The 26,320-nt window shown below is 40.5% G+C and overlaps 1 protein-coding gene across 3 annotated transcripts in view; it reads left to right on the forward strand.

The window, feature by feature from the left end:
• The first annotated feature begins 3,588 nt into the window (after positions 1 to 3,588).
• The window catches only part of LOC111579940 (nuclear receptor coactivator 3-like), a 32,438-nt gene continuing 9,706 nt past the window's right edge, over positions 3,589 to 26,320 (forward strand). For 2 of the 3 annotated variants that reach the window (XM_035955914.2, XM_023287479.3), the window contains exons 1-8: positions 3,589 to 3,699; positions 20,248 to 20,316; positions 22,306 to 22,410; positions 22,670 to 22,830; positions 23,972 to 24,072; positions 24,287 to 24,461; positions 24,566 to 24,757; positions 25,075 to 25,161. In XM_035955914.2, the coding sequence (XP_035811807.1) occupies positions 22,325 to 22,410; positions 22,670 to 22,830; positions 23,972 to 24,072; positions 24,287 to 24,461; positions 24,566 to 24,757; positions 25,075 to 25,161 (802 nt within the window). In that variant the 5' untranslated portion in view covers positions 3,589 to 3,699; positions 20,248 to 20,316; positions 22,306 to 22,324. The remainder of the gene's footprint in view (positions 3,700 to 20,247; positions 20,317 to 22,305; positions 22,411 to 22,669; positions 22,831 to 23,971; positions 24,073 to 24,286; positions 24,462 to 24,565; positions 24,758 to 25,074; positions 25,162 to 26,320) is intronic. The other variant, XM_023287478.3, reaches the window with a different exon arrangement.

The following is a 26,320-nucleotide window of genomic DNA, read 5'->3' on the forward strand; positions in this document are numbered from 1 at the left end:
TATGAGTTCCTGGACATGGTCAGATAGAAGCGCTTGTGGCAAAACTAACTTGTAGGATGCAACTGTGCCTCATTTTCTATGATGCTCCGTGCACTGTGCATGTAATTTATCACTATTAGGTGCACACCTCACATAGTGCCCATGGGGGGATACTAAGGTACAGCTTTACCATTGTTAGCTGAGATAGCACCAAAAGCTTGTCAACTAGGGCACAATGAATGTATCTAACATAAATAATGCTCTGTGGAAACCAAATAGGCTTGAAGGGGGTCAGAGGGGATCATGGTGACCCCTGACCTCTCTAATCATTAGAGTTACTATCAAAATGCGGCATTGGGTAGCACAGTAACAATGGAAATACACTTTATTGTACCATAAGTGACTTTAGTTCAATAAATTATGCTCATACATCGACAGAATTCTCAATACTGAAATTAGAAAAAAAGAAAGAAAAAAACTATGAATGTTTTGCTTACGGGTGAACTTTCCCCCTACAGTATAGCATCATCTTTTCTCAACTGGACTCTTCTTAGTCAATTAGCCATCCACCTCAGATAATTAACTTCCTTCACTGTGAAATAGGAAATCAATTTATATCTGTATGCGATTTCTTACCTCTCACGTTGACATACTTTTCAGCCCGCCTGTATAGTACAAGAACATACGGCTTTTGGTTTTTGGGTGTCACTCCAAGATTTCAGTGGGCCAATCTTGCCACATATGACAACAGATAACAGTGTTAAAACAAGATTGTGTAGAAATACAGTATCAACTAGCAGACACACTGTGAATCTGGACAGACCTGGGAGCCTGCAGGTGCAATGTCTTCACTGGAAAAGATTTCAAGTTAAGCTAAATTAGCTAAACTGCTAACAACACTAAATTTCAAAACTCGTGCCTAATGAGAGTATCAGGATACACAGGTTAGAGTATGGACATGACACAAAATAAACTGGGAACATTAATTTAAAGAAATTTTAAACAATAGAGGACGCATTTCCCACATATCTAGGCAAGTTGCATTTTACGGTATTAACATGAAGATACCAATAATAAGCTACAGTGCTAGCTTAAGGTAATATTAGGATAACTAATTAGCAATTAGCTTTCTAAGACACATTAAGCGCGGCTAAATCAACCAATGACGTCGTGACAATGCTTTTAAACGATAAAAAGAAACATTATCAGTTTGGTGACAACATAATAAAAACGTATCTATATTCTTTTTATAGTTTATCTTTTTCCACTTTACCGTTTGGTCTCCAGACTTTAGACGGTGACCTGTGACCTCATCCTTTGTCTGATGATGTAATGAGCCCCGCAGGCCCCAAGATGGCGCCCGAACTAGACTTTCACTGCTGTGTCCACCTGCTGGCCTGCAGTGGGTTAAAGGAAACTTTTCTAAATTTTTTTCCCTCTCAATGCATCAATTCTATGAATAAAGTAAATCTTCCTGTCGCTGTGCTGTTTCCTGAGTCATCCGTATTGCTATTTGTTTTTCATGAAGCCTTGACATTTATCTGAACTACCTCTAAAAATGGTTAAAGTTTGGCTTCACCCACTTTTTCACAGGTGTAGACGCCTTTCTGTAATCAGCCGCAAAGATTCTCTGAGACTATGAAATAAATTAGCAAATAAATGAATAAATAAACAACAAGGAAAGAGACACTGATTTGAAGTTTATTGTATAATTGTTATGGCCAGATAGAGCATTTTAAAGGAGACATGTTTTTCTTTCTATTTTATTTTACTACCACTTGCATTGATTGCATACTACTGTTGAAAATTAATAATGTGTCTACATTTCTGTGTTTTAGCAACCTCATTAGGTTCATCTTATAGAGTTGAGTTTACAAAACAGCACATGAACAGATTTTGGGTTATCAGCAACTTTTGTATTTATTATATTGCAATTTATTTAAAAAAAACACATAAGAATATATATATGTTAGACTAGCAACTGATAAGACATTGCATGCTTTGCTTAACCTTAACCTTGTTTAAAACATTTTTGAAAACATGGTATCATGAAATCTGCACTTTTTTATTTGTCTACATGTATGGAATTTTAAAAACAACTTGAAAATGAAATGTCAAAAATAGTTAGAAGTTGTAGTTGGTGTTGTAGTTGACAATGAATGCAAAGGGCTTGTTTTTGTGCCTTACTGCATCTACACAGTGTTGAGAAGTTGGGGGATGGGAATGGGTCTGGGGCAAAGAAAGGCATGCTGCTAGCTGTTTGCAGGTAAACCAATCTGAATACATTAATGATTATGGGGCTATCTCCTGTCCTTTCAAACTGTTATCTCCTGTCCTTTCAAAGCGAGGAGGGGGCGAATGGGGAGGGGGAAGGGGATAAAGTCTCTCACACTCACTGAGGGGAGAGGCCAGTTTGCCATGTTTAGTGGGGGAAGGGGCACAAACAGAGGGCCACTGGGCCCCTCTCTGGGTCTCCATGGAATGTATTTGAGGCTCCCCTCACCAAGACAGACCTACAAACAGACCAAAAACACACACAATAAAAACACACTTTTTACTTTTGGTTCATCATGTCATGAATCCTAAAATGTCCTCTCACCAACAACCTGCATAGATCACACAATCATGTTTTGGGTCAATATTGTGAATAAATGGCACTTCTTTTAGTCTTTGCAGCAATAGAAATGTTTGAGTGAAATTTGTGAATTTGCAGCCTAAGCTAAAATGCTGCAGCAGTTGTAATGAACTTCACTGCCACTTAGCAACTATGTCTCAACCATATAAGCTGTAAGAATGTTGTACACACACTCTTTCATTTTTGAAACCTTTAAGTTAATAGAGAATTATGTTCAGACAGGAAAGAGCAAGTGAGGAGCTCATTACCTATTTAATACTGCTTCGTATTCACTTCCCTCACCCTCATCATGCAGCTCTCCTTCCATCGTTGGCCCTTACGCCCTCCTCACTTGTAAAAATTCAAAACTGATGTGCCTGAGAGATCACCATGGAGACAGTTTCAACCATCATCTGTGGCTTCTCGGTGGCCATAGTGGCTCCACAGTCACTCCGACTAATATGACTGAAAATGGACCAAGAAAATGTGGAGTTATATGTGCAATGCTTTAACAATACAGTTTACTAAATCATGTGTGTTTTGGTTACATTAAACATTTCATGAATTCCTGTATATTGTAATGACAGTTTAATATTTCACAGACACAATATGTCCCATTAGAAGCAACAAAATAGCCTTAAATAATTCAATTTATATGTTTTAGATTTTGTGATTTTTAATTTTGTGTATTTTTAAATTAATTATTTAATGATTTTAATTTTATTTATTTATTTATTCATTTTGTATGCTGACAATAATGTAATACTCGATGGGTATGACAGGTTGTTTGTATAAGACTGTTTTTCTGCCAGCCTATAAATAAAAATTTAAATCTCTCCCCCTAATAGTATCAGTGACTGCTGCTCATATCACCTCGGGGTGCTGGTGTACGTGTAGTTCATTTCCACCAACGTGCCCTGCAATTTGATGCGTCTCGCTGAGGTCACACAACTCCATTACCCAGAAGTCCCGTGGCTCTGCTACAAGCTGGCTCCCTCCGCTCTGGGAGTGTTTCCCATTTAAACAAACACGGTCTTGCCGAAGATGGCGGAGAGTTTGTAGAGGCGTTAAAGAAACTGCTGTACTCAATGAAAGCGTCGAAGCCGGTGAGTTCTCAGCTATTATTTTACCAATCTTTTACACCCAAGTTTTAAACACTGATAGTAGTTTGTGTTTGAACACGCGCATTTGTCACAGAGGCAGTTGATGTTGCTTCGCTTTCGAGCAGCCTGTGTGTGTTTTTTTTTTGAGCTACCGTGATACAACGAACCACCTTACCGCTGTCTATTTGTTGTGGAATGTTTGTTATGATGTTGTTGGCTCCTGAACTATAAATGAGATAATAATTTGCCTCATTCTTGGCTCGGTGATGTCAATTTCTTTTCGCTTTTCGTGTTTCTTTGCGTTTCCATTATCCGCTAGCTACAAAGTTTACGAGACATAGCCTCTGATTCGCTGGGTGCAATAGGCTAGCTGTTAAGACTCAACACTGCTCCTGAGTGAACTCGTTTGTGTTTCAAATCGTTCATGTTAACTTTGCAGGTCGTTCTTATTGTCCACAACACAGGTGAATAGCTTTTATTTAGTTTCAGTTCAGCTGCTGGAACCGTCGCTCTTCACAGCTAACGTTAGTTACACCGCTGTAGTTGACCTGTGTAAGGAAATCCAAACAAAATATTTGTGGGTCATTTGTTACAGTTGCCCAGTCTCCACCATGTGGTAAACACACCTAATTACAGTGTTTTCTCTCCTTTATAATGTGATACACAAAATTCAGCACCATTTATTTAGTAACAACAAACTAATTACGCTTACTTAGAAAGAGAAAACACTACTACGCAAAATACTACTTTTCAGAAAGGAAGTTTTAAATTATTGGTGTTTTTGAATTAGTGTTGTTAACCAGCTGTGGGTGAGGATCTTGTATTTGCCAGTAGCTCACATTATTGACCCTCACTGCTCACCACCAAACTTGAACTGATGAGCTCAGCCTTACTGCTCTGGAGGATCCACAGCATCTGCTATTTATTTGCTTGGCTGTAGTGAGATTACGTATCCGTGATTATAATGCCCCATCACACCATGATTAAATGTAGATTTTCACTGTTGATAAATCATATATAGGTGCGTGTGTGCGAGAGAGGCGACAGACTGGCAGAGGCAGATAGATGTGTTTCTCTGCAGAGGAAGATAAACACTCCAGGGTTCAGGTAGAGTCCTGGTTTGCTTTCTCCCTGCTTGACAAGGTGTATGCTGAGCACTCAGTTTTTGAGGTTGTAGGAGGACATTCTTGGAGAGCGTGCTCATGTGTGGTCAAACAATGAGGTGGTAGGGTTACTCATTCCACTGGAACGGTTGGGGTCTAGGTGTGCTGTCGCTCTCTTCGCCTGGGGCCATCCCTGTCGATACTTGCCGGCATTTACATCTCAATGCTTATTTTCAAACAAGCGTCTCTAAAATCATCTAGGTGCAGCATTGTCTCACGACTACGTGGTTGCTTACTGATGAGTTTTCCTGCTTATATGATTTCATGCATTGAATAGGCTGTGATAGCTCAGTAATGCGGCCATGAAGTGGAATTTAGCTGGGAGTGAATGGTGTTGCTGGTAGCCTTCAGCCGTCAGATGAGCTGACTTGTCTTTATTTTGAGTCTGATAGAATGCCATTACTCAAGCCCACGTATGTGGTATTTTTGTAAGTGATAGAATGGCCACTGTGGGAACCTGTCCGATGAACTGCTTCTGCTCATATTCTTGGCAAATGGAGCCCCCTGTCCCCCATTCTCTAGCCCTTTATCTACCACTTTCTTTCTCCCTCACACAGGGTGTCAGGCTGTGTTAACAATGAATCAATCTTTGGGGGGATTCTTTGACTGCAGATGGGGTGCAGAAGTGACTGCGATGCATGGCTTTCACTCTTTGTCTGCTGGCCCCTGTGCTCTCAGTAATTCATTAACTTATCACTTTTTCTCATGGGTCTGGGAGAAGTCTCTGTGTGGCGGCAGATTTTGTGGTTTCATTAAACAAACATGCATTTTGTGGCACCACTGATAGTTAGATAATAGTGTTTTAGTATCTTATCAATAATACAAAAGAACATATAAAATGCATGTTTTGTGAGACAGTTTCCAAACAGACTTGGTAAACAAATCTAAGGAGCAGGCAGGTTCTCCACCCTACTGTGTAAGCATATGTGAAACTGCACTTTCTGGACCACTGCATTGAATTATAAGCCAAAGCGTTTTGTTTAAAATTTCAAAAATCCGGACAAAATTTCAAAACATTTATATTTAACTGTGCTTTATGATCTTCGTTTTTACAGAATTAGGTAAATATTTTTTGCTATGTATTCACTGACTCCTAAATACAGAGTGGTATCATACAGAAGAAAGAAAATAAGTAAAGAGCTTGCCACTTTTGGGCACCACTCTTGGATGACTGTCTAATCTGTCTTTGTCAAGCGGCATTTTTGTGTCAGTGATGTCTGAATAGGTGGCATTCTTTGGGTGTTTCATCAGTCTGTGTGCTTTAAGTGAGACTGAGAGACAGAGATAATATGTTTAGTTTTGAGTATCTGCCAATCAGTCATGTGGCATATGTTGAATTTAAGATTAATAGCTGTGTGGATGAGCACTGGATCTGAGAGTACTCTTGATGACACAAAGCTGCAAGGACCATCTGATTGTTTCCCCTAATTGAAATATGACTCCTTGGTCTTAGTACCTTTTTGTTAGACAGCAGTACATGGAGTGCAGGGTTAGTCGAGGAACACAGTTTCTCTCTCTAACTGCTAAATTACATCCAGGACTTGTAATTAAGGGAAATTGTGCATATTCAAATTATCAATAAATATTATTTCTTTGATAGAAATTACCTGTCCTGTGAAAATATTCAAAAGTATTTGATTTTCTAAAGTTTAACTCCATCGTAGTTAGTCTTCACTTTGACTTGACATCCAAGGCTGTTTTACAACCAGGTTTAAGAAAGTTTCCTGTGGTCATCTCAAGCTGTGCAAAACATCCTGTTTCGTCCGCACATCTCAAGGTCACTACATTCAGTGACAATGATCTGTATTTGTGTTTGTTGAAAGTGCACATACTGCACACTGGTGTAATGGTGTGGGGTAACTCAACAGGTAGGTTTGCTTTTTTCTGCCTACCTCTGGAGAGCTAAATATAGAAACCTCTGCTCAACAAGACAGTCATGTTTCCACTGCTAAGATAATTGCACTTACTTTGCCCAAACAAGTGAGAGTATGGAACGAGAGCTGTTGAAACCAGATAAACCAGAGAAGACAGACTGCCAGCTCACTGAGACCAAAGTCAAGTGGTGCAGTTTGCACTCTAACTCTGTTTGAAGTCACATCTCATTCATCCCCGTGGTCCCCTCACTTCTTCAACTCTGAGGTAAAACCCAACTGTTAGACTAGCTGAACCATATGTGAGCCATGCACACTTCTAAAAGCCAAACGGGCAGCCTGAAGCAATCATTGCGCCCAATTCTAGTTTATATCCAGCAAGGATTTGGAACAGTTCTCTCTCTGTAGTCCTCATTGATTGGATGAAGGCAAAAGTTTATTAGGGAAGGGAGTGCCAAGAGCTTTGTCCCCCTCCCCTCTTTGCCCTTCCTCTTTAACTTCAACTCCCCCTTTAACTTTCGCTTCCCCAGCTGAAGAATGCTCGTAAAACGGGTTCACCTGAACAAGCCAGTGGGAGGGTAGAACCCTGGCATAGTTTTGTTACTATTGTAAAATGTTAGCAAGACCTTGTTTGTGTTTTGTTTAGGGACCCCTTTTATAAAAATGCTTTGGGGAGAGACAGCAAGGGTGAAAAAAAAGTTTGGTTTGTGAGATAACTGCTACCAGATGCTCTCTCTGTCTGTTATTCAGCATGAAGAGAAGGAGAAAGAGAAGCTGGTGAAGAGAAAAAGAGATACTGTCATTTGTGAGTGAACTTTTCAACTGCTACTTGGACAATCTCCATCTTAACTCAGCCTCCAAATATCTTGTCCCATGAATACTCTGCCTTTATCAAATGCAAACAAACAACAAGGGGCTTTTGCCTGGACTGCTGCAAAGTGCACAACTTGTTTGTCCCAAATTTCACAACGCTTTCCTTTACTGGTCTCGGTCCTCCACTCCTCATAATTCAGCAGTGTCAATTTGTTGGTTCTTTTTTTTTTTTTTTGTTTACATTGTGTTCTTCTTTCTTGGTACATCCCCAAAATGAAACAGTTTGATGTTGAACTTATGTGGCAGTGGGGTGTGGTTTCTGGGTCTGTCTGGATTGAGAAGCAGCTGTGGCTGGCATGGCGCTGCAGTCGCAAGTTGTAAGAAGATATGTGGCCATGCAAGCACCAACTGAAGAGGCACTGTCTCGTAGTTCATCTGAAATTTTAAATCCCCCTTCATGAAGGAGATGAGAGCAGGTTGAAAAGAGTGAGTAGTTGATTGCCTACAGCACTGTGCTCGACACCATATTCTTTTCCACTGCGATTTTTACTTTATTGCAGCTCAGGCTGAAGTTCAAACCAAAGTCAAGTCATGAATGACAGACTTCCACGCCATCGTTAAAGGTTCCAGACTTACTACAGCATGTCAACACTGGCACGGCATGTGTCGGATAATTTATTACACTTATTTCTTAATTGGGCTGATTTTTTTCCCTGTTCCTTTTTGGATAAAGTGGAAAAAGTTGCTTTTGCCATTACTGCTCCTCTCTCTGCCTGGTGACGTCACCTCTGTTTATGTGGCTTGTCGTTAAGGCAACACTCTAATCAAAAGGTTGCTGCTCTGGAGCTTACTGTTGTCCTCAGAATAGCAGAACTAACACTTGGCTCCTGGCATTGCCACATCACATCAAGCTCTACGTTGAAATCTTATTTTAAATACCAAACAACACTCCCAAAAGTTGGGCGTTAATCCGATTTAGTGTTTCGTATAGTGAAGGTTCTACATTGGCAAGTAAGCTCCATGTTTCCATTTGGCCTGTTTCATGTTTTGCATATATATATGCTAATCTGGTTTCCAATGCCACATCGGAACAAGTAAGTCTGTACGACTGTTGTATGACAAAAATAGGAGAAGTAAAGGTCCTCATTCAATTAGCACCACTCTTATAGTCGATGCTGTACAAATCCTTCCATGTTCCATGTGGCCACCCTTAAAATTGCATTGAAGCTGAACATTATTTAAAGCAACTAATGAGTTTGGAATTAAGGAACATTAATAGGGTTTTGACAGCTTTGGGGGCCATAAACAGCTTTTTTTTTTTTTTTTAACTCATTTCTTAACTGAAAATAGACTATAACTAGGAGGTTCCATATTCATTCTTCAGTACACATAACATGCAAGTTGTCTTAAATTCTGTGTAAAAATCATTGAAAATTCTAATAATTGAATCTATTGAATCTTTTTGTGCAGTCCATTCCTTGTATTGGACAAAAATAGTCTTTAAAAAAATAAAAAATAATAATAATATTTCGGGAACCGGCTTCTCAGTTATCCCCTACAATGAGGCTTGTCAGAACGACTGAACACTTCAATCCAAGTTTCACGCTAAACACACACAAAAAAGCTGAAGTCCTGTCATTACCACTGAAGTCTATCAATTTAATACTTATTTGTACTCTTACTGCTACCTGCCACCATGTCGTGACGAACGTTAGGTGAAAACAGTAGCAGCAATGCTTTTTTCTTCTTCTGGCAGAAGGTTTTGTTGCTTTACCAGGAATAAACGTTTAACCCTCGTGTCGTCCTGCAGGTCAAATTGACCCGTTTTAAAGTTTGAAAATGTAGAAAAAATATATTTTTAGAGTGAAACTTCTGATGTCTTCTGATTTTTATGTGAATGTTCTTAAAGAAAATATTAGAAGTTTTACTGATATATACGGAATCACTTTTTGGGAAGATTTTTACTCATTTTTTGAAAATATTTACAAGAATTTTCTTGCCAAATTTGGGGGATTTTTTTTTTTTTTTTTTTTTTTAAATAAAACTTTTAAGGGAAACTTTTAAGGAATTATTGGAATTTTCTTCCTGAAGGTTTTGCAAATTTTCAGAAATTTGGGGAATTTTTTTTGCTGATTTTTGGAATTTTTTTTCAGACAAGGAAACAATATTTTTTGGTGCCTGTAAATTAAGACAGCAGGAGGGTTAAAGACAGACAGTAGACACAAAGCTTTTTAAAGGAACATTTTACGGCATTGAGGGATCCCCCATTCTAATTTGAGCAAACTCAGTCTGTAACAAAACTTTTGGTCTATGTACCGCTATAGGAGAACTTCCATCTTTGATGAAGACATGACAAAAAAACACTGCAGTATCCATCAAATTTGGTTTCACTCAAAGCAGTATGTGGGTCTGCAGGAATATTGAGTGTTTTTGTTTTCTGTGGAGGCAGAATGAAGCGTAGACTGGTATGTGTCCAGTTGATCAGCCAGTGTTGTCCTTTGCTTGCCCCCTTACAGTGCAAAGGACTTGATTAGCAGTGCAGGCTTAATCACTCAGCAGATGGGACAGAGTGCACTGTCACCAAGACAAAAACAAACCCACAGTTGGATTATGTGTGTGTGTGTGTGTGTGTGTGTGTGTGTGTGTGTGTGTGTGTGTGTGTGTGTGTGTGTGTGTGTGTGTGTGTGTGTGTTTGTTTGTTTGTTTGTTTGTTTGTTTGTTTGTCCAGTCAGACTGAGCAGCTTTGATTTGATTCCTAAACAGATTCCCTGGTGTAATGATACAAACCCAGCAGAGCTCCTTGTTTCTTTCCCTATGCTTGTTTTCTTTGTCAATTAGTCTTTCTGGCCACTGTGTTCAGCTTGTCCTCATAAGTCATTTGAATACACTTTTAACATTGTGTTAAGCATCGTAGATGAAAAAAACACGAAAAAGCCGAGTGGCAGACCTTACTGAGCGTTTGAGGATTAGGGTTATATTATGTGTTTTTATAATCCATACGTCTGGTGGAGGGGGGGTTTCCTCCCTGGGGTTGAAATGGAACAGGCTTAAATGTTCTCTATTTACATGTCAACTATAAAATGGTCACCATGTGATTCTTAGATTTTTGGGTAAATTGTGTTTTTTAGAGAGATCAGATAAAGCAGGTACTGATAGTTTCTTCTGCTCCTGCTCTCTGTTTCCCCTTGTACCTCATTTCTGGAATCTTTTTCACCTAGGCTCTGTCAACACATGAAACTGGCCGGTTGAGAGAAAGGAAAAGGAGTAGTAAGGGGGAAAAATGGGAGATGGGAGGGGCTGAAGTTGTGAAACTGGCGTCAGACCATCTTTTGAGTGGAATTCTTTGCAGGGGTCGGAGTTCAGGCGCTGCAGTGTGGCGCTGTGATTGGCTGAGGAAAGGTGAAATGAAAACCACAGTAAACTTTTGACCCCGGCGCAGGAGCGCTGCAGGAACGCCCAGGCTCAGCTCTGGCGTGGTGGAACAGAGCCCGCTCTCTTCCTGTGTTTACTCCACCAATCCAGCAGGGACGATGGGGAGAAGAGGAAGGGGGAGGGAGAGCAGAGAGGGAGGAGAGAAAAGACACAAGAGCGAGAGGGAGAGAGGGAGGGAGGGAGGGAGGGAGGGAGGGAAAAGAGAAAATCGTCAGTGGCTCAGTTTAAATGTGTGCACAAAAACACACACGGCTTCTGAACTGCAAAGTTGAAAACCAAGTATTTTATATCAACATCAGGTCATTTAAAAAATATATTGGCAAAAGTAATTACAGTGGTTAGCATATCTTCACACTGAGTTATCTGTGGCTACATGAGATTCATATGCCCTCTGCATCTGCATCAGTTGCTAGTGAAGATGTGTGTGTTATCAGACTGGGCAGAAAGGAGGCTGATCAGGCCCTGGTGTTCTGGCTCCCCAGATAAAAGGCTGTTTCGCCATTGATTAATGAACTAATTTCCATAATATTAGCTGTGTGATCACAGCAGACCGCATTTTGTTTGGTCACTGTGGTCCTCTCTGGACAATGCCGTGTCCTCGCGCTTATCACCTCACTATACGCACCAACATGTCAAGCTTATAGTAAATGAAGGGATTATTTGAGATGCAGAATTACAGTGGTGCTATGCGGTGAGTTAGCTGGTTGAATCTGTGCCTGCGTGGGTTCTATCCTGTTCCTTTCTATTCTTTGTCCGTATTAATGATGGATAGTTGTGGGAGACGCATGTGTGACGCACACACACAGACACACACAGACACACACACACACAGTGGAATCTGCCATCTCTTTGTTTTCACCTTCATTTATTTTCCCTGGTTTTTCTACACGTTGCAGTTTTGTGTGAGAAAAATGAGGAGATGCACACACAGCCTGTCTAAGCTCTTGTGTGCGTTGGAGAAGGGTGGGGGATGTTTTTTCTAGAGAAAACAAGCAGTCCTATGAAGGTAGTTTTCCCCTCCGCTTTAAACTATCCCATCTTCGCCACATTCATCTATGAACATAATGTACATATGAATTTCTTTTATAAGGAAATTCCCAATGCAGTTTATGTCAATGGTTTGTTGTTTTGCAGATTTTCTCCACATTTATTTTTCATCTGCAAAATGTGTATCTGACTACATATTTGGCTGTTCAGATGTATGTAACATAGTTTTTTTATTGTGTGATATACCCACATTGTATTCTCTGATTGGTGAGTAAAATTGAACTTGGAGTTGGTTTCCATAAAGATTGAGGCTTCATTGTCTCACTGATGGACATGTTTCTGAAAGGCTCCACAAAACTGTTGAAGTGAGGATGTGTTTCTGTCTGCTTTTCCAGCCCCACCTCCCCATCCTCCTCTCTCACATTTGCATCACTACCACAGCTTTGAAAGGTGTCCTTTATTTTTATGCTGCGAACTGTTTCTTGTGTGAATATTAACTCCTAAATCAGTCATGCTTGTTGAGACTTAACAAAAGTGAGTGAATGAATTTGGTAAAACAGAAATAAAATAATTTTGACTTTGCGTTTTGTTTTCATTGTTGGCAGTCTGACCTGGTTCAAATGAACTTTCACATTTAACATGTACAGAGGAATAGACAGAAATGTCTTGATTCACTACCAGCCACGCTACAGACAAATAAAGGGCAGAGTCTGTGTTTTCAGTCTGGTTCTTAAGCCTTTCTGGAATTTCACAGCTACCTCTCCAACTAAATGGAGGCTTTTCCTTACAATTTACAGCTTCACTTTTTCAGAATCTACACTTGTATGCATATGCTTCACATATGTCCTCTCGTCCCCATTCCTGAATCTCACTGTGTGGCATCTCTCTTGGTCTTGCCATCCAAGCCCTTTGGCTCCAGCTCAGTCCCATTAGGCCACGTTTCATTGAAATCATGTGTAATGTTGGCAAGAAAATGGCAACAAAGCAATATTCAGCAACAACAAGGGTGCATTTGGAAGTTATCTTCGCTTACAATTAAGGGGGAATCCCCAAACCGTCAAGATGATAGATAACTACTAAACAGAGTTAAATCTGGTTCTAAATTATATGAAGCAAGAGCAGCAATGCTATCCTCAATTCTCTTGTTTTCCCCTGCTATTTTGTCAGTGTAAATCCACATGCATCTGTCATGACTTTTTATTCAAAATGTAAAACTTTCTTTTAAAAAAATGATTTATTGTTGTTGCACAAAGCATCATTGAGCACTCATTTGTCTTTTTTCCTTTTTCAGTATATTTATATATTTTGCAGACATTATTGACTTTCACCTGTCCTACTTTTTAGAGCATTTTGTTTAGATTGATGCTTTCATCCACTAATGGAACTTTTTTGGAAGAAATCCTTGTTTTTAATGGTCATTTTGGAAGTTGAATTTTAGCTAAAGTGGTTTCCTTTTTTCCCTTTTTGGTCTCCAGAAGTACATTTGGTACATGATTAACATATTTCTTAGGCGTGGGTGATCTGATTATGTTATATTGCGGACAATCTTAAGTTTGCACATGATCTGTTTTTCGGAAGCATCATACAGACTATGTCATTAAGGGGTGCTATATGTAAGTGTTTTTGTTTTAAAAAGTTCAGTCGGTGCTAATCAGCTAGTCCTGGTTGTCCTGTCTCGTGTTTCCCACCTACATGTGACGGTTGGGGTTAACCTCAGTGTCATCAATCTGCTTTTCCAGTGAGTCTCATGTCCTGCAGCAAGTCTCTATCTCCAATGTCTAAGTGCAGATGACAACTAGAGTCGTTCTGCTCTCTGGGAGATCTTTGGTGAACTGAAGGGCCAAAGTGAGAACTGGTTTATTTACCCCACAGCAAGGATTGCATAAAGTCCACCCATGATGAGGTTGCAAATTATCATTGCCAACTTTTGTCCAAGATAGTGGAGTTGGAGTCAGACTAGAAACTCACTGGAGAGGCAGCTGAATGACATCAAGAACTGCCACAACAGCGACTTGGCCATCCTGCAGGTAGAGAAACACGAGATGGGGCGAGTCTGGGCTAGCGGATCAGGCTTTTTGTTCATGTGACCGTATGCACTACTAGTCATGTGATCACAGGATTCAACTAAATGTGTGGCGAGAATCGTGATTCAGATCATGGATCGTCATTCTACCTTAAAAGGTTGTCACATGCATTTTTGGCCAAATCATCCACCTCTAACCTAGCATATCAGTCATAGCAGCTCACTGTTTTCAAAACACAAAGGGGGGCAATTTTCAAATGACCTTTTCACTAAACCCATTCCCTGAACTAATCGTCCAGTCATAGCTTTCTATCTATGAAAACACAAGATCTAAAGAGTTAGGCCATATTCGCACTATCGTCTTAACCTAAAACAAATTTTAAAGACAAAAACAATCTCTAACCACATGAATGTTCTAGTGCTGTTTTAGAAATAATCTCTGTAAATAATAGCATGCTTGAAACTGCATATCACATGATTATTCAAGTACAGAGGTCTGAGGGTTGCTTGCTTAAGTGTAAAAAATACTCAAAGGAATAAACATTGATTACAAAAAGTTAAACCAGAGATTTCTTTGCTTGGATCGACGACAAGGCAGAACTCTTACTGAAAGGGAACACAGTGACTAATGAAGCCCAATCAGGAAGCAAACGTGGGTGTCTACACTTCAGAAAGTCTCGACTTCTACCCATCCAGACTAAATCACAGTCCCAGAATTTTCAAAATATAACAGTTTCAGCAGCATTTTGAAAATTCTCTGTTTTAAATCTCCAAAAATGACAGAGTAGTGTGAAGGCTAGGGTAGCAAAAGGTATGCATTTTAAAAGAAAAACATATTAGTGTGGATGTAGCCTTAGTTGCATAGGAGAATTTAGAACAGTGTTGTTAATGAGCTCCACAGGATACTGCTCGTTAAGTACTCTTTGTTATGGGCAGTATTTTAGTAAATGCCTTAGTACTCATTCATTGGCCTTTCACACATCAGGACACTTAAAGTTGCAGCCCATTTGCCTGGCCACTAAGTTAAGACTTTGTGTGTAAATGGCAGATAAGCAAAATATCAGTGCATAAACAGTTGAAAATCCCCATGTACAACACAAGGTTTGCCCTTAAAGGGAAAGAAAATTATCCAAATGGTACACTATGAACTGTATTCTCTAATGTCATGGGTTTTATTTGGTGTTATTTTTTGTTTATTTTGTTTCTTGTGTGTGACTTAGGTTGTGAGGCAGAACTGGCTTAAAAATTGTATTTATCTTAGAGACAATGTTGAGACTGGGGTTGGTACAGGCTCCAGTTGCACTTAAACCCAGTATATGGCTGTTTTTTATGCTCGGCAGGAGGTGGAGAAGTTCTTTGAAGAAAAACAGGAAGTCATTCTGTCCTTTTGTTTCATTTTTGCACTTGATGTCCCAGACTCTAGTGGACACCTTTTGTTACTTTATTACCTTGCCTCTGTGGTGTCTGTGTGTGTTTGAGCGATGCTTAATGCTTCCAGTATCCCAGAAAGGCCATGACTTGAAATTAATTGAAAATATCTTGATTGCAGTATTGTTGTTTTTTTAGACTTGCACACCCTTCTTGCAGTTCTTGCAAGTCTTGGATGTGTTTTTTCCGATCTATAATTGTGTCTGTGTGTACTCCAGTTTGTCTGATCTTTGTTTTGGGTGGGCCAATGTTTATTGTTAGGCCTGCCACTCTTTGTCTCAGGGAGCTCAGATTGCAGGCTTTATTTCAGGCTGAGCAGGAATGTCTTCACTATTCTGGTCCTAACTGACTGACACTGCTGCTGCTCTGGTCTTTAGCCAAATGACTGTATATCAAAACCATGCTTTTTTCAAATACTAACTGAAATGATTTGATATGGCAGAGTGTAGAAACATGCTGTGACATTCTGTACAAAGTTTACCTGACCAATGTAGTCTGCATTAAATCTGTATAATAGTTATGTTTGTAGAGATCTACAAGTTTGACTGGCTCACAGGAAAAACAGCGTGTCTGTATTTGCACATATAGGTCCTTTAAATGTGTTAAATTTAGCACGGAAAGTTTGCATTTTAAGACCAGAGAGTCATTTCAGTTAGAGTTCAGAAAGACCCCACAGTTAGCACAGCCATCCACTAGGCTTGGGCCATATAACAACAGCAATATGTACCAGTGATACACACTTCATCAATTGCGACGGGAAAATTGTTCAAAAGAACGTTTGGTTGTTTCACTTAAATGCAGTAGATGTAAACTTTAATTAAAGCACATAATGTAAAGTTTCAGTATGGCATGAACAAACCTAAAACCTGCTCCTTCCTGGCTCTTAACAGCCTCATTTATTAGTGGTGTGTAGTACAAGTGGCATGCAAAAGGTGTGTTGTTCAGTTTCACAGTCAATATATGAAACAACAACAGAAGTAGGTTGTCGTGAGCAAATGGGTGTCACAGAATCTCTCGCAGTTACTCTTCCGATGGCACACGGCAGAGGTGCTGGTTTGTTCTTACCTTCCATCTTTTAGGTCAGGAGGTCTCGGCATTTCACCTTCTGCCACTTTCCCTGCGACTTCTGTGCAGGTCCCTCAAAGTGCCCAAATTCACCTCTGACTGAGCTTCACATTGCCCTTATCTGCCTCCACAGACTTCTCCTGCTTTATTTATCCTTAAATTTGTATTTATTTGTATTTTTCTTTGTTGTTCTAACATTAAAATTATTCTCTGTGATAAAATTTGCAGTTAAATTCGAAATAAGGAGGTTACATTTAAAATGAAGTGGCTAAACTCAAGTGTTTATTAGAAATAGGGCATCAAAAAGAAATTTGTATATTACTGATATTGAATATAATCAAACAATTTCTTGTTGTTATATTTTCTATTTTACCATCGACTAAGCATCACACTCTTCCAGCTTAGCCACAGAACCCTGTTAACACAAGTAGGAAGCTAATTTATATTGCTAAAATTAGCGGCCTTACATGTTTGTGGTACTTTACAGTCATTCACTGAGAGTGCAGAAATTTCTGAAATGATTTAAATGAGACGTTTGTGAAAGATCGGGACACAGAAGTCAACAGACAGATTGACTGCATGTTTGGAGCTGCTCATACTCTCCTGATTTCCGCAGTGTAAGAGAAGTTGTTATTGATAGAGAACTTTGAGGCACGCAACGCTGGTATCCTTGTAAATAATCAGGTTGACCTTTAAATACTTGTATTCTACGCAAGTGGTTTGGGAGTGGCTGCATTGTTACTGGGTAGTTTAGAAGATATGAGGAAGCAAACTCCTACTCAAAGAGGTTTGGAGAAGTTTGCATGAGACTGTCTATCCACACTTCTTACTATCCTTTCTGACAAGCTAAACTATTCACCATGATCAAATATTGATGCATGCATTGCTTATCGGTAATGACAGTTGTCTGTACCCTTTCTGATTTCCTTTCTGATTTTATTAAGATTAAAAAATGTACCTAAGCACGCCTATGCTCAGTGTTCTCTTTATCCATGTATGTTAAATAATTTGTGAAGTGACTGTGGTTCCAGACAATTGTTAAATTAAAAACTGAATTGTGTTTGATGGTTAATTTATTTATGATGTGTGAGATCTGACAGTAAATATCTTACACATGACATGTCAGAGTTAATGAGCCTCCAGAAAGCAGCTCGTGTAAGTATTGAGTTAGTGTATGTGCACAGGTAGTTTGGATTTCAGGCCAGGGAGTGCCTGAATGTTGACACCACTACAGCCAGCCATGTAATGGGATGCGTCCCAGTATCCATTCTACCATACTATAAAGTATGCAAGAAAAAGGCTGAGTGTGTCCCAGTATGTAGAAAGCAAAAATATCATGATTTCCTCCTATATCCAGTAACATTTTGCCTTTCTGGCAATCCTCTGTGTAGTATTGCGACTATGTTATGAAGTGTTGTGCGAGTACAAACAAGCTTGAGTCTCCGAGGTCAGACAGAAGACAGCTCATTTTACACTACAGACTGCGACAGTCAAAGTTTTAGGGTGCATTATTATGATGAAGTAGTATGTTCCAGTTGTATGAATGTTTCATGAAACATTGTGTACTTTGTAAGGGCAGCAGTAGTACATACTTTAAGTGAAAAGAAGTATTTTAAATGTAGCCATAGTTAAGTGTCCGTCTACACTTGTATTTATCCGGAACCATTCAGTGGGCATTGGATGCAGAAATTTGTAAGTGGGACCTTGAGTGAAGGTGACAGGCTTTGTTTCAAGGCAACCATTTGTACAAGTAATTTTGTGATCACATGAGTTAACTAAATCTGAGTAAAATTCAGATTCATATTCGGAGCTACATTTAACAGTCTGCCATGTTTCAGTATCTTCTTGACCTGTTTAAAGTTGAATTTGACAGAGCTTAGCTAACTATAAAATTTCTTGTGAATGTCTGACATTAAACTCAGACCTATAGGGCTTTTTATATTGCAATGTAAAAGCATCAGACAGGTATAGTTAATGAACTGAATCAAAGAAAATAATCAGCTTGGATAACCGTATAAAAATCTGAATTATGCCCAACACTATCGAGCTCTTCCCCTCCCCCTCCATCAACCCTCCTCCTTCCACTCTTCATTCTGCTCAGTCTGCTTTGACTCCTCCTCCACCTCCTGTGGTTCATATTCTCATGCTTATACCTCCTGGTCTGAGTTGCATCTCTCTTTCAGAGGCTACTCATGCTTCTGTGCTATTCTCTGTTTCAGTAAACAAAGGGACAAGCAAAGTATAAAAAAAAAAAACATCTGAAAATAAATATGAACAAGTGATAAGAGTTAGGAAAATAAAACATAAAACTGCAAAAAAGAAAAAACATTTGACAGGCTGATTCTCACTAATATGCTGTAATGGTGTTACTAACATTTGCTTCAGAATTATTAAGCCATATTTGGACAGTCGACAGAAAGGGGAAAAGGGAGCGCTTTTCTCTCTTTCTCTGTGTTTAAATTATTCAGCTGCAGCATTAGCTCAGTTGCAGCTCTGCGTTTAGGACTGATGTGATCAGTGGTCTGTGGTGGAGGATCACACTCACATTCACACTCACACTGAGGAGAGTAGCAGGCTCGCAACTCACACTGCCTGTGTGTGTGACTGAGATGATTTGGAGTTAGACTTATGAATAAAGAGGCTTAACCTAAATTACTGTGTTGTACTTTTTTCCTGTTTTATTTTTGTATCATTTTTAAAAAATCTGTAATTTTGGTTAAACATATCCTTAGAGAACGGCGGTAGTTCTCTAAGGAAGTTTTTTTTTCCACTTAATGTTAAAGTAAAACACTTTACTATAGCTGTATTGTGACGAATTTGTGTTCAGTGTGTGATTATTTTTAGATTTCATGACTGAAAGAACATCTGACAGGCTTATCTGTGGCAGTAGGATGAAGGTGCTAAAGGTCAGTGGTTTTGGGAGTAGTTTGTACCCAAACACTAAACATTAGACACGCCCAGTGTTTGAGTTAGGACCCTGTAACAGGTCCCCTGATAAGAATTTATGGCTAGAAAAATCCGCAAACAAGACAGTGTTATGATATAATATTATAACTGCTATTTTGAAAAAGGACATAAATGTTGATGGCAAGCCCAAGAGGGATTACTGTCAGTCATGCTGATGAAAGCTTATACAGTTACCCTGATGAGGAAACACAAAACACCAACACCAGAGGGACTTGTGTACTTCTGAATTATGATTCAGAAGTACCAAAAGTTAGTAAAGCTTTGACAGAGCACATGTTTATTAAAATGAAATGCCAGGAAAGAAAGATGCATGCTAAGTAGTTTCTTGGTTACCAAAATTAGTCTTTCAATTTAAACAGTCATTTAGATCAGTTCTGCAGGAATTTCTGACCTTTTGTTAGAATCATTTGCCATTTGTGTTGTTCTCTTAATGCTGAATTAGCTATGCTTTGGACTTAATGACCAGCAGCACTTATACAAGGTGTGTGTAAGAAACAGATGACAGTAAAGCAGAGTGATAAACAGAATATGTAAAATAGGGTGGATGAGTGGCCACATTTCCAGGAAAGGGAAGTGATGACGCAGTGGAACTGGCTGAGGGGAGGACGCAAACAGGATGCTATCTGCTGTGACTTCCTGTGCAATTTCAGAAGTCAGTTTTCCCATGAATTTCTACGAAAGAAAAACATGAAGAGTCCATGCTATTTTCTTAGCAAGCAGAGGAATGCCTTAATGTTGTCATGTTAAGACATTCAGACACGGAACCACAGTCAATGACCTCATTTTTTGTTTCTGTTTGCAGGAGATGTGGAGACACTGAAGTGACACTAGAACCCTGAATGGAGTTTGACTGGGGCTTGTACTGGCCAAGGTGAGCATGCGGTAAATGTAAAAAACAAACACACACACAGACACTTGCCTGTACTCACCCTAGGTGGAAAATCCATTAAATATTCAGACCATTTTTATTTTTAACTAGGAGACGTTATATTTCTCACTTTGGCACCTGCTGTCTGTGTACCTGATGGTTTGTGACACATTTCATCTTGTTCCTGAGCAAGTTTCACATTGTCAGATGAAGCTGATTCTGGTCAGGGGAATACTGCCAGGCCTGTTGAGACTCATCTGTGGTTTTGGTGGGCTACTGCTCACAATCTCTCACTCTGCTCTAAAGGTGTTGTCTACTCCTGGGGTGTCTCAGTCATGTGAAACTTTTAGCAGGTGTAAAATGTCACCATGAGTGTCCTAATGAAACATATGAACATTTAAACTACAGTAAATTATGAGTTGCAACTGTCAAACTCCTGTGAAAACAGAGTTGTTGTTTTCCTTACATTTACTCTACATTTTAACGTGACGTCCCTCTAGTACTACGCAGCTATGCATTCCCTGTTCTCAGAAAGGCTCTCAGCAGCCCGCAGCTCTGCTGTTTGTCCGACTCAGGAAGTGAGGCTGACTGAAGGCTGATGTCATCTTTCTCCACTGCTGCAGAGGTGAGCCTTAGGACAGAAACCAGGAAGGAAGGAAGAAAAAGAGAAGGGAGGGCAGCGAGAGTCACAGCCAGAGCACGACAGGCAGACTTAGAGAGGGGTGCTGAAAGGTAGACAGACAAGAAGCATGCGATGCAGATTTATGGCACAGAGTGCATGTCAAAGACCTTGTGCTCTTCTAGTGGTAGTAGTGGTGGTAGTGGTGGTGGTGGGTGACTGGGCTGCATGTCCTAGCCTGCAGTTGTGGAGCAGGAGTTGCATAATGGCTCCCATCCGTTCTACACTTTTCCTCTCTGGAATGAGCTCACTCTGTGCGCTTATGTGTGCACATTCACACATGCAGACACAAAGTCCAGGATAGAGTTGTAGTAGAACAATCTGGTTATACAGCTACATGCTACAGCTTTGTGTGCATCTCTGGGTGGGAATAGGAAAGAGCAATGACCTTAGAAGCTGGCTATAGGGGTTTCCTCTAATGTGAACTCTGAGGGGTCAGACACAGGGCAATGCTAGAGCAAGAAAACAAGGACAGGGTCACCAGCTCAGTACTGCTACTCTCAGGGAGGGAGAGGGAGAGAAGGGAAGGGTTGTCTGAGGATGGTATGGGGGAAACAGAAGTTAAAACCTATTGGAAGAAAGAACGGATGTAGCCTAGTAGACTGCACAGTCAAGAGAATGCGGAAGAGCGATAATTCTTGCTAGTCACTGGCATACACTGGAGCCTCGCCTGGATTGTTTCAATGCTTCACACTCCTGAGTAGTGTGGATTCTTTACATGTGCAGTCTCAGGCAGTTAACAAAGAAGCAGCCTGGTTCATATGTGCCTTGCTGGGACAGTAGCTACCAGCAATCTTCTCTTACAGACTGTGCCGCGACATGCCCGAGCGTGCAAGCATACAGCAAACGCTTTGTATATGCAGTGTGTACGTGTGTTGCCGCTGCTTGGAGAGTGGTATCGTTCTAGCGGGCAGGCTGGCTGAACGCAGGATGACCCATCTCCCCCGAGGCTCCAAATCACTACATCATCATCAGTCGCTCCTCACAGTGGAACAGATGAGATTTCACTCCCATCAAACACAGAGCAAAAACCAAGGCTGCTTTACTAACTGGACAGTCTGCCCTTATAAATCTGTAGTAATGTACAATCTACTGTTCCCCTGGAAGTCACTTCATTTAGAGCCATTCATTTGAGTGGACTTAACAAAAAAAAACACAGCTCATAGCATTTCCCAGTCCACACTTATCTTTTGAATAGATTGCATCACAAGCATATATGAGCATGTAAATCAACACTTTAAGTTCATTCTCTCTGTTTGAATTGTAATGACTGTTTGTGTGTGTGTACATGATGTGTGGGTGTTTACTTTTAGGTGCTGATATGCGCTGAAGATGAGTGGCGTAGGAGACAACTCGTTGGAGCCACTGTGCTCCGACCGCAAACGTAAATTGTCCACCTGTGACACACCAGGCTTAGGGTGAGTGCTATAACTTCTGTTACATGTATTTTATAAACAGGTCTGCTATGTCTGCGGTTGTTTTTACTGTGAATGTCAGCAAGTGCATGAGTTCAGTAGGCTGCCTTACGTATACATCTCCAGTTCAAAAGTGTGTCTGCTGCTAACAAAATATCTGAAGCATCTCAGCCCTGTATGGCCGTATGGCCTGCATACGGATGGGGCATGTGGAGGTGAGGTTGTCATGGCAACATGTCTAATCCCCTTGGCGCCCCGGCAGGTGTGACAAGCGTCGGAGGGAACAGGAGAGCAAGTACATTGAGGAGCTGGCTGAGCTCATCTCTGCCAACCTTTCGAACATTGACAGCTTCAACGTCAAGCCTGACAAATGTGCCATCCTCAAGGAGACCGTGAGACAGATCAGACAAATCAAAGAGCAAGGTATCACCTCTGTACAGTTTACAACCATACACACTCCTGGTCACGAGCAGAGACACATGACAAAGTTGAATGCCTTTTTTCTCCTTTCTTTCTTTTTGTGTTTGGGGAGGACACAGTGGATAAAGTTAGTCTCATCAAGTACCCTGCTGCAGGACAGATGATGCCAGTGATGAAGTGGTGTGTTTGGTTCATGGCCAGGCCGCTTCAGACCGACAGCCAGTTTGGCTGTTTGTATTGCTGGGGGTAAATGAACACCAGTAATTGAGACCAATCCTTGGTGGTCATGGCTCAAGGCTGTCAGTGACAGTGTGTATCTGTTAGTGCCAAACCCTGCTTCTCTCTGGGAGACTAATGACACCGGAGACTCAGAAATGAGACCTTATAGAGAGTGGCTTTATCCATCGGCCATTTTCCAATCATTTTGCAGATTTGACTTGATTAAATACGCAAAGAAGGATATTTTCCTCCACCTATTTTTAGCTTGGTTGAGATTAGATCTGTGAGGATAAGTGGCTAAGGAGGAAAGAGGGCAATCATATTGGAATCTACCCAGAGGGTCACAGCTGGCTACTGCGGGTCCTGGCGTTGTGCAGGCAGGTTACCATAGTTACAGGATGCGAATGATAGAGGGCCTCTCTGTTTTCTTTTCTGTCTGTTGTCTACTTAGCACACCTTTTCCCACCCCGTTTACACATCTTTCCTCTTTCTTGCGTGTGTGTAAATTTTTATGTCAGTGACTGCTTTCTCATCTGTGTTTGGTTGTATGGCTTCTGTCCTTTGAAATGCCATTAAATCCACTGTCACACTGTTTCTCATCACGCTTAGTGTGTCGCGCCACGAATGACCCTGCTATATAGAGTGGTATCTAACAAAGCCTCAGACACATGCTGATTTTAAAAATAGAAAGGCATGCTAACCATGCATCCATAACTTGTGCTGCCACCAGGTGGCCAGAAAAGGTATTAATTTTTTCAGAGAAGGTGTAAATCATAGGATGACTGACTTGAAATTTTGAAGGGAAATACACAAACTGTCCTATTATACTGTGCCTGCAAACACACAGGTTATGAGTAAAAACTCGTGTGCAAAATTATAAAATGATTTCTTTTAATCGACAGTAACGTGTTTCATCTGTCCTCAGGAAAGAGCTCTTGCAGCGATGATGATGTTCAGAAGGCGGATGTGTCCTCCACTGGTCAAGGGGTCATTGACAAGGACCATCTGGGGCCACTGCTCTTACAGGTCAGCTTCAGGACGCTTGGGGTGGACAAAAAACCAATTAGCTGCCCTTCCATACGCTGGACTGGTGCCTCATTGTCATTGCTCTCGTGTTGTTGATGAAAACATCTCAACTGGTTTCTAGAAGGGCAAAATTGCCCGTGTAACCAAATAATAACATTATCTGCATTGTTAAGTCTCATTTAACGCTCTGTTTTTGTGCCCCTGCTGTTCGCAGGCCTTGGATGGTTTTCTCTTTGTGGTTAACCGCGAGGGCAGCATTGTATTTGTGTCAGACAATGTGACGCAGTACCTGCAGTACAAGCAGGAGGAGTTGATCAACACCAGTGTTTACAACATCATCCACGACGAGGACAGGGAGGAGTTCCACAAAAATCTCCCCAAGTCCAATGGTGAGACAAGAGTGTTTGCTTGTGCTGGTACAAACACATTCAAGTCACTACTTACTAGCTTAATCATGGTCACTGGTTCATCAAAATGTATTTATTCTTCACAGCACCAAATGGAGCGTCATGGAGTGGAGAGGCACCTGGTCAGAAAAGTCACACCTTCAACTGTCGTATGCTGGTGAACTTCGTTCATGGTCAGAGTCATGGTTTGTCAGAAGAGAGGCCCGGAGGGCAGCGCTATGAGACCATGCAGTGTTTTGCCCTCACCCAGCCTCGGGCCATGATGGAGGAGGGAGATGGTAAAGGTCATTTTTAGAGTTTTGAATAGTTTTTTGTTGTTGTAGCTGTCAGATTAAGGAATAGATGTACAATTACATTGCATAAATATCCATTCACATTCAGGAAGATATGATTTAACGAGCATTTGTGCCACAAAACTGGATTCATTTCATGACTTGTGTAACCCCATGTAGTGTGCAGAAATTCCTTCTATGCTTAGTGCTCAATTTATTTTGCTTAAATGTTGCAAAAATTGCCGTATTCACAAAGAGCTTGTACAATTTCTCTTACATTGTAGTCAAATAAGGACTTAACATTGCACTGTCTCTTCACTCAGATTTGCAGTCATGTATGATCTGTGTGGCACGACGCATCACTGCAGTAGAGAGGACAGAGAGGTTCAGCACTCGCCATGAGCTGTCCGGTAAGTGTCCACTGTGGTGCATTTAGCAGACAAGAGCACTTACTAAAGTGTATTCATTTTGTGTACAGCTGTATAAAATCTTCATGAGCAAATTTTTTGTTTTGTCCATTTTTTAATTGAAAAGAAGTGCATAGAACCCCTGCAGAAAACCAGTATAAAAACGAGCTTTTCTTACAAAGCTCTGTTAATTCTTCATTTGTGATTTATTACTCCGCCAAGGAATGGCGGAGTTATGTGACGATCGGCATACGTTTGTCTGTGAATCCGTCTATCTGTCTGTTAGCAACATTACTCAAAAACAGACTAATGGATTTGGATGAAATTTTCAGGGAAGGTCAGAAATGACACAAGGACCAACTGATTAGATTTTGGCAGTGATGGATCCACGGCTTTGTTAAGGATTTCCAATTGCAAGATACAGCTGCCAGCACGGCGTCGCTGTAACCATGATGTGAACACTGTGTCAGTTGCCCGCTGATGATCACATGATTGTGATCCTAAGACAAAATGACTGTGATTTATAAGTTGAAAATCATACAAGGAACAAATGATTAAAATGTGGGCTGTTTCTGAGTCCCATCAATTCCTGCCGCCCGCTACATATTTAGGTCAAGCAATGTAGCAAACCCCAGCCAGACAGTGGTGAAGCTCCTGGTGTTTCACAAAGCCTTTATTTATGTTCAGCCGTCAGCCTTATTTTAAAGACAAATTCACCTTTCTGTCCTTCACTCCTTTCTTCACCATCAGAGCTTGTCCCCATCCCAGCTAGGTGCTTACAAGTTTAGACACATCCTTTGCTAAAGAGCAACAGCGTGGAACCGTATTCTTTCATCTTTATGTGAATTTTCAGACTTTTCGGCAGCGTCTTCGTCATGTCAAGAAATTGCTTCTTAGATAAACACTTCCTGTGCCGCTGGAATAGTTACAAAGTAAAAGCCCGTAACATTAAAAATACGCCTTCAAAATAAAAACATGGAGGGAATGGTTATTTTAACACTAGCAAAACAAAGACTTGCCAAAAGTGATGAACTGATCAACAGACCTTGATAAAAGTACAGCAATTCGGTATCCATACATAACATGCACATGCATAACACATGCCTGTTCTCAACGCAAGATAATTTTTTATTAAAGATTTCGTCCGTCAGAAATGATACGT

This window comes from Amphiprion ocellaris, chromosome 5 (genome assembly GCF_022539595.1).
Source record: "Amphiprion ocellaris isolate individual 3 ecotype Okinawa chromosome 5, ASM2253959v1, whole genome shotgun sequence".
Lineage (NCBI taxonomy): Eukaryota > Metazoa > Chordata > Actinopteri > Pomacentridae > Amphiprion > Amphiprion ocellaris.